General features: G+C 34.0%; 1 protein-coding gene across 1 annotated transcript in view; it reads right to left on the reverse strand.

Annotated features, from left to right (window-relative positions):
- Nucleotides 1-680: 680 nt before the first annotated feature.
- The window catches only part of LOC128224011 (protein GPR107-like), a 33,181-nt gene continuing 16,002 nt past the window's right edge, over nt 681-17,859 (reverse strand). Inside the window, exons 9-17 of the mRNA XM_052933590.1 lie at nt 11,478-11,611; nt 10,695-10,770; nt 8,808-8,881; nt 6,891-7,008; nt 5,615-5,745; nt 5,075-5,168; nt 3,925-3,972; nt 3,096-3,256; nt 681-2,824 (exon numbers count right to left, since the gene is read on the reverse strand). Coding sequence (XP_052789550.1) covers nt 2,710-2,824; nt 3,096-3,256; nt 3,925-3,972; nt 5,075-5,168; nt 5,615-5,745; nt 6,891-7,008; nt 8,808-8,881; nt 10,695-10,770; nt 11,478-11,611 — 951 coding nt within the window. The 3' untranslated portion in view covers nt 681-2,709. The remainder of the gene's footprint in view (nt 2,825-3,095; nt 3,257-3,924; nt 3,973-5,074; nt 5,169-5,614; nt 5,746-6,890; nt 7,009-8,807; nt 8,882-10,694; nt 10,771-11,477; nt 11,612-17,859) is intronic.

The raw sequence follows: 17,859 nt of genomic DNA on the forward strand, positions 1-17,859 counted from the left end.
TAAGGAATCAAACATGAACATTTGGTTTGACAGAACACAGTCATAACAACATTGCAGAGCAAATAGATAATGGAACAGGAGCACTATGGTACATGTAATGGATTAGGAGAGAAGTTGTTCGAACATGAAGTCATACCACTAGAAAAGTGTACCATACTTGGAGAAGTTGTCCAATACATATGGTATGATGGTATGTAAAGAACATACAAAAGATAAGGATACTATATTTGGACCTGGGTGGGATTCATTTAACTTTTTAAGTCATTTTCTAACTTTCCTAGAATTTCATAGTCAAATAATATGAAAAGTATTTTAATATACAAGTATGTGTTTTTGATAAAATCATTGAAAATGAATAATTTCAGATATTATAAAGTCAATATATCATATGCTAAGAGAAATACTTAAGTTAGGAAATGACTTAAGATGTCTTATGAATACCGCCCCAGGATTTTTGAAGTTTAAGCATGTTATGTAAAGTCATTGATTAAAATTGCCTTCAATTCCAGCATTGCTGTCAATACTTAACAACTAAACAAAAGAACACTCTAAATATGGTATGACTTTGATTGTAGTGATAACAGTTTATATTAGTAAAACTAATGTGCCTATAAAATTCATCACAGAATGACTAGCAAAATTTAACAGGTTTTGTTTCCTCTTTTTTTCTATACCGGTACCTTAAGTGGAGCCTGAAGTTGACCCAACTCACAATTATAAAAATGCCATTTCTAGCACTTTCTTCATGTATAACAATGAATGTATAACAATCACTGGCCTAAAAATCTGGATCTCTCAAAAGCTACTTTCACAATCCAACGGGCCCTGGCCAGGTTAACAAAAAGATGAGAAGACACACGGAGACAGAATATAGTATTTAAAGAAGAAAGCCCGAATGTGCCATCATGATTATAAGCAGACTTTTGAATGTATTAAAAAACCTTTAGGTTTAAGAACCAATATGGGACTAAAACTTAACCATAATACTAACATGGTATAGTATGTTTTGTATCTTTTTCAGAAAAACAATATATTCATGTTTGTAAATTTTGCAATGGATCAATACTTTTGTTAAAAAAAACACATTGTCTTTACCAACATTTGTAAAGCACACCCAATGTGGGAAACATAAGCTTCAACACTACTTTTAGTTAGTTATCCACACCTGATCAGTTTTTGTTTGCTTGATGAGATACAATGATTTCTGGTCAGTCTTAATCATATTCTGAAGTATTTCAAGTTAAAGTTTCTGTAGTAATAATTATGATCCATCAGTTTAATAATACAATTATCTAAATGATATAAAGAAAATGAAAAACAATTATGAACATGTCACTGTAATTGTTAAGAAATGCAGTTGAAAAATTAACTGACATGACATGAATTAATAGTCCCCCCTTGTGATTAAATACATTATAATCCTACATTAGAAACACATAGTGTAAAATCTTAATGATAGGAGCAGGTGCTCACCTGGCTCTTCATCTCTAAGATTATACACAATGGGCAGTTCATTCAGAACTTTAAGTTAACTATGTTTTTGACCGCATTATTGAACTTTAAAAGGTGAACTATAAGATGAGGTGCTAATATATTTGCATAAAACAACTACAGCTGAAACCGTTATCTGAAATCTTGTTGGAAGTATTGCAGACCACTAGTGTATCCATTTAACTTCAATTACGACTTTGAAGTTAACAACGATGATGTTAACAATGCTGTTAACATTAACAAAATTCTGAACAATCGGCCCAGATTACTCAATATTTCAAAGAGCAGATTCAAAGAATGATTCAAGAATGATTCAATTTTTGTGCTGTCTTTATCAAATAATATATGTAAAGATTATAGTTTATTTTGGCTTAACTTTCCCATTTAGGTAAGTCATCCATCATTAATACAAAAAAAATGCAACTGGTCAAGTTTCACTTTAATGTAACAAAATGTTTGTGAGCTTTTTTTTGATATACTGTAGGCGTTTAAGAACCAAATAAATAAAATTGATTTTAGTAGTTCATTTTATAATACCGATAGTAGCTACATAATAATGTTATTCAAAAATGTAATCCATGCAAAATAATATAATGGTTAATGAATATAAATTAAACATGAAATAATCCCCACGTTCAGGCTTTGAATATCTAAATTGCACTATTTCCATACATTTTTTAATATTAATGAAGATGGATTACCTATAAATGGCATAAGCCCCATGGCTGTTATAAATGGCTAGTTACAGGCTGTCAATCAAATACATAATGAGATTATTATGAACAAATAAAACCATGTGGTTGCATTACCCAGTGAATTAATGAGTAGACCTCCGAAAAATAATCTCACCTAGTTGCAATACATGCTTTGGACACTGGTAAATTGTTTAGTAAACAAAAATGCATAAAAACTATCTTAATGTTGGTGCTGGTGCCAATGTCTCTGTACCAGCAAATGCACAAATCACTGAATAAACACTCAATAACACAAAAATATGGCAGTTGTTTTTGTCAGAAACTTTCTAAATGTTTAAATCAGAATCAGAGACCTCAATGGTGAGGCCATGAGCATATACACTCAATGAGGTTATTTATTCAGTTTTGTTTGTTCAGAAAAAACAATGGCTGTGCAGAAAAAAAACTATGTCAAGTCAGATATAATAATTTCTTGTCATTCTTATTCATAATACTATAATCCCGCATATTTCCTTTTAAAGTTTCAGTCATATTCGTGGCTGCTTTCCCTGACTTTAAGCCCAGTGCTAGTTGTCTCATCATTGTACGCCTGGTTAACTCTTTTAACTGTATCTAGAGCCCCTTGCTGTCCAACAATTCTGAAATATATCATACACTATATCAGGCCTAAATTCAAACGTACCAACACATTTGTGGAGAAATATTATAAATGTTAGAAAATGGTTAAAACATTAGTTGGTCAAACTGGTGTTAGTTCTTTAGTTAAGAATCCAAATTACTACTTTTAAATTATGTCTTTTTTTCAGAATTCTGTTGATCTTGGTTAAGGTATAGGAATATTCAAGCTTATCTACACAGCACTGTTAGGGAAGCCTGGTTAGTGTGAGGCAATCAGAGGGAATTACTCACACAGTGTCCATTTCAATATCTTCTTCATCATCGCTCGGGACCTGGAGGTAAGGATTGTCTGTTGCTGGCTTAAACTTGTACCCTGTTACCATGAAGAACGTTATTGTGGCTAATTCCTTGAAGAACTCATCCAGCCATTCGTATTTAAAAGGGACTGTCATCTGTAAAGGAAAAACAATTATAATGACGAACAGTTAAATCCTTTGATGAGAATGGAAAAGCAAGTACACAAGCTAGTAGTGATGTTCCGTTGATCGATTATAATAAAAAATTGATTGGTTGGGCCTGAAATTGCCGACAATCGATTGAATTTAGTCATTTTTGATAATTGATTCAACCAGCACGTTGTTTTCCTCTTTCCTGTCTTTATTTGCATTCAGTTCATTTTCACCATTTCATTTTCCTTTCAGTTTATCATACATTTCGAAATGTTCAGTTTAATCGACAACAATATGACTGAAAGCAACTTCAACACTAAATAACTTCAAACATAGGCATAGTTAAAAATTACGAGTTATTGTACAAGAATTAAACTGCAAGTAAGGTATTGTTAAACATTGATTGTTCTATCGATAATCGGTTACTTGAGTGGAACTGATTATCGATAGTTAAACTGAAACTTATTCCAAACACTACAAACAAACGTGCCTTGAAGTCAACAATTATCTGTTCTTGATCGGTTCTACAGCCCACTATAGACCTGAGTTTTTTTTTCAAATTGGATATTTTTTCAAGTAACAAAAGTATAACGTAATATTCTTTATGTTATGCCAATAAAACAATTACTGGTACTTGGATTATTTAAAAATTGGAATGAGTCAAGTCTTACCTTCAATAGGAACACTATTATTCTTGTGAAGTATATGTAACACACGACCTGAAGAAAAACACAAAATTACTTAATTTATGTTTTCAAAACACAACAAGAATATTCAAGAGTTTTCATAGAAATGAACTAAAATTGGTTGCAAAAATTTTATCTTTTAATTCTATTAGTATGGTAGATATTGGGCCAATTGTTCAGAAAATTGTTAAAGTTAACAAATATTGTTAATGTCATCAATGTTAACTTTCAGATCATAACTGCTCCTGAAGTTTAATGGATACTCTTGTGACCTGCTGACAAGATTTGCGACAGCTGTTTGAGCTGAATTGTTTATATCTTAAAATTGAGCACATCATCAAATAGTTCACGTTCAAAAGTTGTCAGTAATCACGTTGTTATCTGTGAAAAAGGCACGTTAATCACTTTGTTATCTTTAACGAAGTGTTCAGAACAAAGGTCTGACTATTATGCTGACAAAATCATTTCAATATTTATATATATATATTCAAATGATTTTGTCAGCAAAACAATCAGACATTTTATAAATATGCCAATTTCAATCACTGTTATTACAGTTATCAATATCAATATACACGCAAGGTAGTTTTATAAATATATATAATATGATAATATATACAAAAACAAAGTTACTTCATAAATTAAAAAAAAATATATACAATTATATCACACGAATGCTTTACTAGCCCCAACACACTATTACTAGTTTTTTTACAATCATGTTAATTGCGTTTTTTATCACTGTTTTAATAATGAAATCAACATCAATATAATTATGCTCCTTAGGTTGCTTTAATCAAAACTAAACATCAAAGTGAGCAGCTTTTACAGACCAGAGTGCAGCTGAGAGAACACCAACACTTGTTTGTTCTTTGTTCAGTCAAATATTGGGCATGAGATCAACAAGTCTTAAAGTCAGAGTTATGGTTCTTGGTGAAAGGGTATATAGTGTCTTTAGCAACAAATATACTAAGTTTAATTTGAATATATTGAGCAGTTTGCGAGTTATGGCGAAGGTTACAGTTCTTACACAGCTACACCACACTGACGACAACAACAACACCAAGACCTTGACAATATATCAAGCTTTTTTTTAAAAATGGATTAGCTAAAAAGACCAATTACTAATGTTTACCATGATATAAAATTGCTTAAACAACTTTAGCTTGGTAAGACTGAACTCTGCCTTGCCATCCGCATGTGAAGCATCCCTCAAATGGCTGATCGACCTACAGGTAAAAGCAAAAAAGAAACTTTCTAAGAACATAATCATTCATTGCAAAAGATGTATATTGTAAGGCACTTGTGTAATGTGCTTCTGCTATGTGAAAAGTAACATAAGCATATGATAGACCAACAATTAACACTTAAAACACAATGAAGCACAGTGTTTTATGCCTAAGCTATGGCTTTGAAACAATGGGATTTCAATAAAACTTTTTATTAAAAATAATTATCTTATATCATTATCAGGTCCAATCAGGGGCATTTGTAACATCCTGTGATAAGTCTTAGTTGTTTTTTTTTAGTTAACCTTAATATTGTTTATGCACAACTGTGAAGAGATTAGTTCTACAACAGGGAATATCTTTGATTATAATGATCTGTTTCTAGACTGACACCCATCATGTATATAACTGTATATACATGTATATATTGAATACGGACTACGTACCACACAACTGGGAAGAGAATAGCTCCACAACACAGGAGATCTATGAGTATAAATATTTGTTTCCATGTCGTGTATTCTGCTTGACCCTCTTCGCTCTCTTCGACTATGATCCATGCTATGTTGTCGAGAATCTGTGAAAAATTAAAACATTTGTGAATCATACAGGGAACACACGATATGCAAAAAACACGCATACATGACAGTTGGACCCGAGAACGTGCCGGCTATGTACGGGCTTGCAAAGACCTTTCCAACAGTACCTCGCTTGTTCCGATAGCAGCAGGCAAAGTTTCAGCTGGGCAGCTCATCAAGCTGCAAGCCAAAGTACGGGGAAAAGACCATATTTTGCAGTTGCTTCGTCAAGGCCAGCAGGTGAGCTCAGGGAAAACATTGAACGGACACCAATCGCGAACTTGCAGTGCCATCCGGTCGATCTGGGTACCGCTGGAAAGGTTTCGACGAGACCCATCTAATGGTGTCGTGTTTGACCACCTCTCTCATTCATGTTGGAGGCGTGATATAAGCCACAATCGATTTAAATAAATATAATCTATGGTAAATACTTAGTTTTCATGTTTATATCATCATCATTTCACTGTCTGTTTAGATAACCTATAAATACCAGACATAGGTTATGTATTCATATGTGCTTGTCAGCTTTGCAGTTTATTACGTAGCTGTTTTGACAACAATAATGTAATGGTGACAGACCACAGTTAATGAAGTTGATGAACTATAATCATGTTGTAGGAATAAATGTTTATTTAGCAAAAATGGCATTCACTATAGCTATAACAAGGAAAAATGGATATGCATTCAAACAGGGAAATCATTATGTCATATGATACAAAAATACTGATAACCTCTACATATTGATACATATCACTTTTGTTCCGTATTGTAAAATATTGGTCACTTTTGCACATGCCTAACAGCAACACCTTAATGACTAAATACTTATTGTTCAATGTGGTTAAAATGATAAGAGCACTGTTAGAGGATGCAAACGCTCCTCTATTTTTTAGTCAAGAAGGGGTATAACTCAACAATCATTATTGCCACAGATATGTGCTTTTTACACGTGATTTTTGTTTCCGGCAACATGTGTACTAAGTTTCAATTTCTATTTGCTTATCTTAAACATTTCTAACTGCCAAGAATAAAATGTTTGCATGATGACACAAATCACATCAATGCTGATAGTAAAAATAACAAGGCTTTCACAATATCTGGACCTTTTCTTCAAGAACAGACACACCGATAATGATGGACCAACCTGCAGTGGGATAACAATAAGGAAGAGCTTTTTCTCCCTGTCTGACAGCATGTGTTTAATGTAGGCCCAGCCTGCTCCTATCAGGATTATGGTGATTAGCAGCAACGCCCCTCTCGTACTGTGAAAAAATATAAACATGTTTGTATGGATTAATGCTACAGTACAGTCAACGAGTTAGACCCACTTTCCTCGCTCACTCCAAGGGATAAAGTCGATGATCACAGATTTCCTCCGAGGGTAAAACTGTTGCCCTCGCTAAAATCCCCCTCCCCCGAGTTCCTCCGAGTGGCTGGCTTACCGCCGAGTTTAATATGAACGATAGCGTTGAGAATCGTCCGATTTTATGATCCCACGGTGGAACTCCGAGTCTAATCAGATAAGCAAGAAATCATTCTTGTTTAGAAGTTATTTATTTTCATGCTTATTCACATCGTTAAGCGTAAAAGATTCTTACATGTATCAACGTTTAATTTGTATTTGTGTCCGTAAACGCCAATTGTCTTGAATAATAAACTTTGAATCATTAAAGTATTGCCACTAATTTTATTGCATCATAAAGCAGCTGACTATTTACACGATACTAAACCATGACCTTTGACGTCAAGCGCATGATCAATACAATGTAGAATTTACTATTTATTATTGGTGGTTAAAAATAGCTATGACGTTTAATGGAATTTTCCACAGAAAACGGGTCAAGAAGGCCTTCAAAACCATGCGCTGTGAACTTTTAAAGCGTGTTTGACCTCCTGATTTTCCGAAAATGTGTAACCTAGCCTTTCTCGGAAGAAATGTGTTTATCAATGTATTCAGTCATTAGCAAAAACACGTTTATAAGATGCATGTGCAACTAGTGAAATACGACTGCATTCTTGTGGTAAGCTAACTTCATGCAAAACGGGCAGAGGAAAAAGAATAATAGCAATTTACTGTAGCCGTCATAATCGGTTGAAATTTTAATAAAAATAAAATTACTTTAGCGTAGATTCTTATCAAGTGTCTGCAGAGTTTCACGGAGTTAACCCCTCTGAGAAATGCCGCGTTCGTTATTCTTCGGTCAACTGATCACCCTCTCAGGGCCTCAAATTCAAACTCCGAGGAACGCGGACAGTCGTTAAAATCATTGTGTTGGTCGTGATAGCGAAAAACGTGGAGGGAAACGGAAAGTGGGTCTAACTCTTTGAGTGTACTGTATAACTGTACGGCATTTTGCAAAACAAGCTTATAATGCTCTTTGTAGATTATTATCCACCTGAGAGAACTTTTTCAATGTAGACCCAGCCAATGACTATGATCCAAAATCCTATTGTTCAGATTTTTTTAATTTTCACATTCTCAAAATTTTGGGAGTCAAAAATATACTAATTTTGTGATTTTTTTTAATTAAAACTACAAAACATACCCTACTTGTATTTATATTGTCCATTCATCTGCCCCTCAATACACTTCGCCCAAAAGATTTAGTCCCCAGAAGCAGAAAAGTTCTATTTCAAATGCCATGCTTCAATTTTGGCCTGTTTGGGTGAAGCCAATATTTCTTGTATTTTTATTTGTATCTAAACAAAGGAGTATACCGATATATAATTTTTTAATATCTGTTCGATCAGAAGCTGATTTTGTGATGTCCTTTAAAGGGGGGCAATATAGTTTTACACCAGAAAGATGCACATAACAAGCATATCAGTCTAAATGCATTATTTGTGGGCATATACCGATTAATTGAAAATCCCATTTATAAAGGTTTTTTTCAAATTTTATATGTACACAAATCATATGCTTGTTTTCGTTTTGAACATAAAAGTAAAATGAGTTAACATAATGATACATTCAAATGAATAGGTTTTCTTATGTGCATCTTTCAAGTGTAAGACTATTTTGTCCCACTGTGAGGGTGAAAAGTACTGAGAACATACGTACAGGTATGCAATATAGAAGAGCACTGCCCACGCCTCCTCTCTGATCCCTTCCTTCTGTATAAAGTGGTAGTTCATCTGAAATTCATACCATATTTACATATCAAAAAATATAATTAAAACAAAGTTTCTATATTTCCATTCTTTCCTCACATATTCAACTGTAGTATTATTTGGCACACTCTTTCTTCCGAGTGAACAGCCCATTTTTGACTACTACTAGCCAACATGTTCCTGGGGAAGGCACCCATACCACTTAACGGACATTTAAAGCATACACAAAACTGTACATATTTTGGCTTTATCTGCATGTGCTGATCAATATGTTTGGTCGTGCACATTCAAACTTCAAAGGGTGTAGAACTTAAACTTAGTAATATAAATGAAGACAAGGTTAAAACATGTCACAGCACAGAACACACATTTTTTTAAGTCCCATCTATAAATAAATGAGGAGCAGTTAAATAGATATAACTACAGAGGTATTTAAGTGTTTAAGTTTCAAGTGAAGTTTATTATCTAACAACTATATATGTTTTTTAAATAAATTCATAGAGCATCACGGACATCAAGCCTTTTATCTTACTTACACTCTAAAAAAGAAAATGTTATCATGAATCTAGTTGTTCATGCGCTCCCCCCCCCCCCCTCTCGAACTCAGACAAGGCCCATTTAGAAAGTGCCCCGATAAGAAAGTGTAAGTTATTTTAGGTTTTTGGAGCTAAGAGCACAGACAGAAAGTAACCCTGGTAAGAGCTACCCTGTCTCATTACCGTGCGTCAGTGATTAGCACTGTCACAGGGGAACCCCATTTAATGTTCCTCCTAGATGATTTCTTTTAGTGGTGTGGCAGGGAATTGGACCTGTGACCCCTAGATTAACAGTCAAGTGGGTTACCACTTGACCAGGGATCTGCCAGGATTATCTTGGATGATCAATATTGAATTCTTATACTAGAACCTGCCATAAAAAAAATCAGCAAGCCCTGCTTTATGAAATCGGGAATTCTGGCAAACCAACAAAGCATTCACCAGTGTAAGGCTTGCAGCCTTGTGCTTATATCCACAGCGCTCTATATGTTTGCATCAAATTGTAGGTTGCATGTTTGCTTGATACAATACCAGTATATTGACTAATCAGACTTAAAACTTTTACCATTTTTTCTGCATTTTTTTTATTGATTTTGCAATATTAGCCCCAAAAATACCAGACCGACTCAAAATTAACCATTCAAATTTTCCCAGACTTGGCTAGTGGGTCAGCTGGCTTTGTGAACATTGTTTTATACAATGGAGGAAACTGAAACAGAAATCGCACCATATCAATTTGGTAACTATTTATCCCAAACGCTCACTTATTAAACATCAAACTGTGAACCTTCTGAACATTTCTGAGCTGAACTGAACACCATGTGTGCATACCACAGCACTAAATAGACAGCCAGAGCAGACATCATATACACAACATTTTATAGTTTAGGTAAATAAACAAATACAATTTGTCTGTCACATAGAGGATAATTTTTTTCTTTCAGTGAAACATAATAATATATTTCACGGAGTGAACACAAGGTAAAATAAATTGCGGTTGTACCCTGAAACAATTTTTCTTCTTTTTATATGCCTTAAAAAGATAAAATGACATTTTATTGTAGCTATCCAGATGCACACCAAATTGTATGCAAACATAACATCATTTTGAAAATGGCATTGTTGATTTTTTGTCACAGCCCTGAGCGCCCTGAAATTTGATCTAGACTTGATACAGGCAAAAAGTTTAAAACAGTAAAAAAATCATATTCATATTTTATTTCACTGACAAATCTCTTTAAACCATCGGAAACCATAGACTTCAATGAGGCACTGGTCGTTATTTGTAAACATGTACTTACAGCATGTAGAATACAGGACAAGCTCTTTACATACACGACTGCCAGCATGAGGTAGTGGATTTTGTACACTGGGTCCCTACAAAGTTAGGTTAAACATATAAGTTTTAACACATTACTGGTATATAGAATAACACTGAAATATTCTGAAGAAATTGTTATAAAAGGGCATTTTTGGCTTTTCTTCATGATATCCAATGTAAAAGGTTTCATAGAAATTCATAAAAAATAATAATAAGTCAGAGTTATGGACATTACTTTTTATGTGTTTGTTTGACAACATATATATACCAAGTTTTCATTTGAATGATAATAATGAAATCTAGACTATGGTCAATACCATGAGACTTATTTTCTTTGAAAAACAGAAGTGCTAAAACATTTACAAACTACTTAGCTCTTCAGTACTGTCCCATAGATAAACAGAAATGAAAATTCTTTGTTAAGACAAAAAGTAAAAAAAGGAATTTCGTACATTTAATAGTTTAAGATCATTTTACAACAATTTTCTATCTTAACAAACAATTTATTTATGTCTTATATTTATTTTTAAAAAACTTGTGATGAAACTTAGCCTTGAAGGACAGTCTTATTATTTTGGATAAAACTTTATAGCCCTCAGGCCATCTCATGTCAACAATATTTCAATTGACTCATATGTGTAACTTAAGACTCATGATCTATGATCTATCAATCAGAAGGAGCTCTGGGATATTTAAACAAAGATAAAGAAGAAAAATGCCTTTACAAAAAGAATAAACCTTGTAGAGCCTGCTGTTGACTTACTTTGCCTTGCACACAATGTAGTTCCACAGCACAGCGATAGCTAAATAAACCCCACACAGGGTAAAGTACAACACAGGCAAGGGCATCATTCCAGCTGATAGATAATTGTCCCCATTCATCTCAATTATATCAATCTGAAAAAGAAAATAATACAAACTTACAGATATGGTGGTTCAATATATTACACTACATTTGTTAAGGTTTTATATATTTTCACAAATATCCTTAATTCCATCTTGTCAACCTGAAAACCAGCGCATAATATGTGGATACTAGAGCTTGTCTCTTTATGGTTGTTTTTGTTTTCAAATGGCCAAGGGGCATTTCTCATACAGTACTAGCCAGAGTTATGGAACCTGCTATGTGAGTGTAATGTCAGTGTAACATTTTTACAAAAAATTTTTTTTTTAAATAACTCACAAAGTAAGGCATATGTCAAAACCTTAAGGTTAAGGCATTAATACAAAACGGAACCCTTTCCTTCCAATATCAGACTACATTAAATTGAGAAGTAGTATTTGTGGCACCCACAAACCAATTTATTGAGAATGTACACTAGTGCTGATTCAAGGTAAAAAAAAGCTTGAAGTATACTGTAGCTATTGTGCACAGTAGCATTATAATGATAATGTCCATTCTGCTCACTACCATTTCCATATGGGCATTAAAAACGCTGCACTCTCACAGATTGACTGTTTTGACAACTTTTTTTTATTTTTTTGTCTTTGAATGAATCAATCTTGGCATAAACATATGGAAGCTGGTGATATAAAACAAGTGACAATGTATCAGATCACAGATTTTAATATTTATGTTCGAAAATTGAAGTTTCGTGGCTAAAGGCATTACAAATGCTTTAAGAAATATGACTTTTTCAAGCATAAAACATCAATATTCAAAAGTAAATATGAAAAAATGTGATCTGATTCTTTGTCAGAAGTCTTATATCACTGGTTTTCAGATATTTACGCAAAAATTGGCTGAGAGTGCAGCTTTAATAAGCAGATGAAATAAAAAAAAAAACACCCTCAAACATAATGCAAGTCAGTGATTGATGCAAACTTGACTTCCAATCTTAGCTGAACGTGTAGTGCTTCCTTTAATCAAAACAAGGGGGCACCCAAACATTTACCAACCAAATGTTTGATACAATAAATGCTTTTCCTTTGTATTATTGTATATGATTACTTGGCTTGTGGCCAATAATTGTGTATCAACACTTAAATGATGAATCTTTGGACATGTATGAAGTTGGGCACTGGTAACAATACGCCATTGATAAATCTTGGGACATGTGTGAAATTGGGAACAGGAAACCACACTACATTGATAAATCTTTGGACATGTGTGAAGTTAGGAACCGGAAACTACACTTCATTGATAAATTTTGGGACATGTATGAAGTTGGGAGCTGGTAACAACACTTCATTGATAAATCTTGGGACATGACGTGTGAAGTTGGGAGCTGGTAACAACACTTCATTGATAAATCTTGGGACATGACGTGTGAAGTTGGAAACCTGTAACAACACTTCATTGATAAATCTTGGGAAATGACGTGTGAAGTTGGAAACCTGTAACAACACTTCATTGATAAATCTTGGGACATGACGTGTGAAGTTGGAAACCGGCAACAAGACTTCATTGATAAATCTTGGGACATGACGTGTGAAGTTGGAACTGGTAACAACACTTCATTAATAAATCTTGGGACATGACGTGTGAAGTTGGAAACCTGTAACAACACTTCATTGATAAATCTTGGGAAATGACGTGTGAAGTAGGAAACCGGCAACAAGACTTCATTGATAAATCTTGGGACATGACGTGTGAAGTTGGAACTGGTAACAACACTTCATTAATAAATCTTGGGACATGACGTGTGAAGTTGGAAACCTGTAACAACACTTCATTGATAAATCTTGGGAAATGACGTGTGAAGTTGGAAACCTGTAACAACACTTCATTGATAAATCTTGGGACATGACGTGTGAAGTTGGAAACCGGCAACAAGACTTCATTGATAAATCTTGGGACATGACGTGTGAAGTTGGAACTGGTAACAACACTTCATTAATAAATCTTGGGACATGACGTGTGAAGTTGGAAACCTGTAACAACACTTCATTGATAAATCTTGGGAAATGACGTGTGAAGTTGGAAACCTGTAACAACACTTCATTGATAAATCTTGGGACATGACGTGTGAAGTTGGAAACCGGCAACAAGACTTCATTGATAAATCTTGGGACATGACGTGTGAAGTTGGAACTGGTAACAACACTTCATTAATAAATCTTGGGACATGACGTGTGAAGTTGGAAACCGGCAACAACACTTCATTGATAAATCATGGTACTCATGGTAATCATGGTGTAGCAGGGAATCAATCAACTTGTTTAATCCTTTCAACAAATATATAATTATTTACTATATGACTCTAAATCGCAGTCATGTCATATAGGAAGACTCCCATGCTGTCTCATTTTTGCAATATTGGCACCGTAACAGTTCAACCCCCAATAAACTCCTATGTCGTTGACTGTTTTAAGCTGGCAGCAGGAACATTTACTTATAACATTGAATGTTTATGTATGTGAAGTATGATGTTTATGGATGTGAAGTATAATGTTTATGTATGTGAAGTATGATGTTTATGGATGTGAAGTATGATGTTTATGTATGTGAAGTATGATGTTTATGGATGTGAAGTATGATGTTTATGGATGTGAAGTATGATGTTTATGGATGTGAAGTATGATGTTTATGGATGTGAAGTATGATGTTTATGGATGTGAAGTATGTCATTGATGTTCTGTGACATATTGGGCTGGCTGTTCAGAATTGTATTAAAATTAACAATGTTGTTAATGCAGTCAATGCTTTCTTTAAGACCAGAAATATTTCCTTATGTGCTGATATGTTAAAGTAAAACAAGCATAGCTGAATCAGTTGTCTCAAAAGTTTTGAAAAGTACCACAGATCACATATGAGTCCATGAAACTTTCCAAGTATCAAAGGTTTGAAATTTAACATTGATCCAGTTAACAACATTGTTAAATTTAACACTGTTCTGAACAATCAACCCATTGTGTAAATTTTAAATGAATATCATGTTCATGTACATTGCTCCTGCAAGCTTGTATATTCCTCTCATAAAGTGTGTTGGGCCTTTACATTGTGCCTCTAGATTTAAACAAGAGCCATCGTATGACAGCGCGCTAGACTACGCCGCTTTGACTTAGAATAAAATAACGATGTAATAATACCAAGTTTGGTCTCTTTATGTCAAACCTAACTAAAATTATTTGATACATAAGTTGACTTTGATGCTGCCCTCCCACCAGCCCGCCCAAACAATGACGCAAGTCATTCAAATAACTTGATTTCCCATTATGAAAATGTGGTTAAAAATATATAAATATGCCTTTCAAAGGAAATTAAAAAAAAAAAAAATCAACGGCCATAATTTGTATTTAGGCTTAAAATGGAGTTATGTTTCTTGTTGCAAGATGGTCGTAAATAATTTTGAATTTCATTAAGTGCATTTAATGAACGGTATAGAAGTTTTTTTATTAAGATTCCAACTTGCCCTTAACTTTAACTTGCCTAAAACTTAAACCTAAGTCAATCAGGGGCCATAACTTGTATTAAGGATATGGAGTTATGTAACCTCATTGGGTGATGGTCCTGACCAGTCTTAAGTCAATTGAATGAAGGGTATAGAAGTTATTAAACAATATCCCAACCTGCCCTAAAACATTAACCTTAGTTCCATAGTCAATCAGGGGCCATAATTTGTATAAAAGATAATACGGAGTTATCTAACCTCATTATGTGATGGCTTTGAACATCTGTGTGAAGTATTAAGTCAATTGAATGAATGGTATTGGAGTTTTAAGTGAAAATCCCAACTTGCCCTAAAACTTTAACCTGCCCTCAAACTTTAACCTTAGTCAATCAGGGGCCACTTGTATTTAGGATAATATGGAGTTATGTAACCTCATTGTGTGATGGTCCTGAACAACTGTGTGAAGTATTAAGTCAATTGAACAAAGGATATAGAAGTTATTAATAAATATTCCGACTTGCCCTAAAACTTTAACCTAAGTTCCATAGTCAATCAGGGGCCATAATCTGTGTAAAGAATAATATGGAGTTATCTAACCTCATCATGTGATGGCCCTGATTAACTGCTTGAAGTATTAAGTCAATAGAATGTAGAGTATTGGACTTATAAGTGAAAATCCCAACTTGCCCTAAAACTTTAACCGGACGCCGACGCCAGGGCGAGTAGTATAGCCCACCTATTCTTCGAATAATCGCGCTAAAAAAGGGCTTCATTTATTTTTTTACTATGAGGCTTGTGCTGTCAATTCCTTTGAATTTAGGGTTTAGCTATTGACTTGTGTAAGAGTTCTAAACACAGTCCTTTTTTGGTAGCACACCTGCCCACATGGAGACAAACATGTTAACCATCCTGCCTTCATAGAAATAAATGCTAACCAACTTGAACTTAAACTTTGATTATAGATTCATACAAACTTCATACATTTGGCAGTGTAAACCTTGTTTTACTTTAATTTAACACAATTATGACAGTTTCTGTGAAATTTATAATGTTCAAATTCTTCACAGCCCAATGCAATGTGCCTTTTTCTCCCTGGGCATTCTGCATCTTTGCTTCTGTCCTTCTTAAAACCTGGCTTAAACACTAGTATGAATGTACAAAATGAAATTGTTATGTAATTGCCCAAAGCTCATGATACAGTGAAACTGCGTTCCCTCGAACAAGCGGTCGCTCAAGAACCTGGGTTCCCTCGAGGTCGGAGCTTGGTCCCGAACTTTTTTCCTTCTATTTTCATATACCGTAAATGACTGGGTATAAGACGATAGGGGGTATTAGACGCAGGGAAAAAAATCTGTGAAAAATCCGAGAAAAAAACTTTTAATCTATGTTTTTGGTTAAAAGACGCATAGAAAAAATGTCAAAATCGTCCGGCATTTTCAGCCACCATGTTTGTTGACAGTGACAAAAAATATTTTTTTCGTGAAAATGGCGATGGTTATCTTTAAAACCATACAACCATACTGTCGAGAATGAAAAGTTATGTTATGCAAAAAATATTTTGACAGTGCCCAACTTTGTTTTTTATATGTAAGTTTGATTATTGTTTAATTCAATTTATTATTCAAAATAATATTGAATACCGTAATTCACAAGAGTTCGGACACCATAAATTAACTATTTTTTTCGCTCTCCAAATACATAGAAAATTATCATTTTTACATTTTATTTACATGTTTGTTTAACCTGCCTTTTTTCTTCATGTTTGGTTTTTACCACTTATTAATTTATCCATAAACACATTCTTTCGGCTTCAGATCAAAGAGTCACACTGTGTGACGTCACATAACTTACAGTTATACCCACGAGGATCTCGTGGAGAGCATGGACATTGCTATGCAGGATTAATGTACGATTATTGCTTCATATAGTCTATAAGTGTGGTACAAGTTTGAAAGCTTATTGGCAGATTGTTTTACAAACATGCCATGTCGATGTTTTCTTAATCCCTTGATTGCCCTTGTTGTTTGTTTAATCCTCAAATAAATAGATCACACTTCCTTTTCAACAGGCAATAAATCGTTTAGGATGGGTAGTAACTAATTAAATTGTCACAGTGGTGTATACGGTTAGGTAATTTAGCCAGGCATTGTAAAGATAAAAATCAATAATCTTCGTCTGTGAAACTTGGTAACTATGAAAGTTATGATTGATGTATTTGGGAAATAATTATGGGTGTCCAAATATTTAGAGTGTACGAACTCTTAGGTGAATTATCGTAACTTTAATCGAAAAATATTTTTGTTGAAATTATAAACGTCTTACGATATACCATATCCCGATCTTCAAGTGCCGTTTTAACCCGTATATACTCGATCAATATGACGCGAGTAACATCCCTTTCTACATAAATCTAAACAAACTCTCGGCTAGAAATTGACCTCAGAAAAAAAAGTTCAAAAAATTGTTACTGGGTATTATACGCAGGCATTTTTTTGCATCAAAATCTGAGGGAAAAAAGTGCGTCTAATACCCAGTCATTTACGGTAAAATATACCCACGCTGCCTCGAAACCTAATTATGTCGAGCAGTCGAAAAACCGTTTATCACTGTTAACGCATGACCGATATAAGTTGATATGGGCATTAGAGATGATAATTATGACAAGTTAATGACGAGAAGTTAATTGTGAGAAATTTAAATGAGTAATAAAAATATGATTAAAACACTACCATATCGATCCAACATCGGAATCTCTGAAAAGAATTCCTTTTTGTCACTTAGCTTTGCAATATGGCAAATGAGAAAGAACTT

The sequence above is a fragment of the Mya arenaria genome, chromosome 17, assembly GCF_026914265.1.
Source record: "Mya arenaria isolate MELC-2E11 chromosome 17, ASM2691426v1".
Lineage (NCBI taxonomy): Eukaryota > Metazoa > Mollusca > Bivalvia > Myida > Myidae > Mya > Mya arenaria.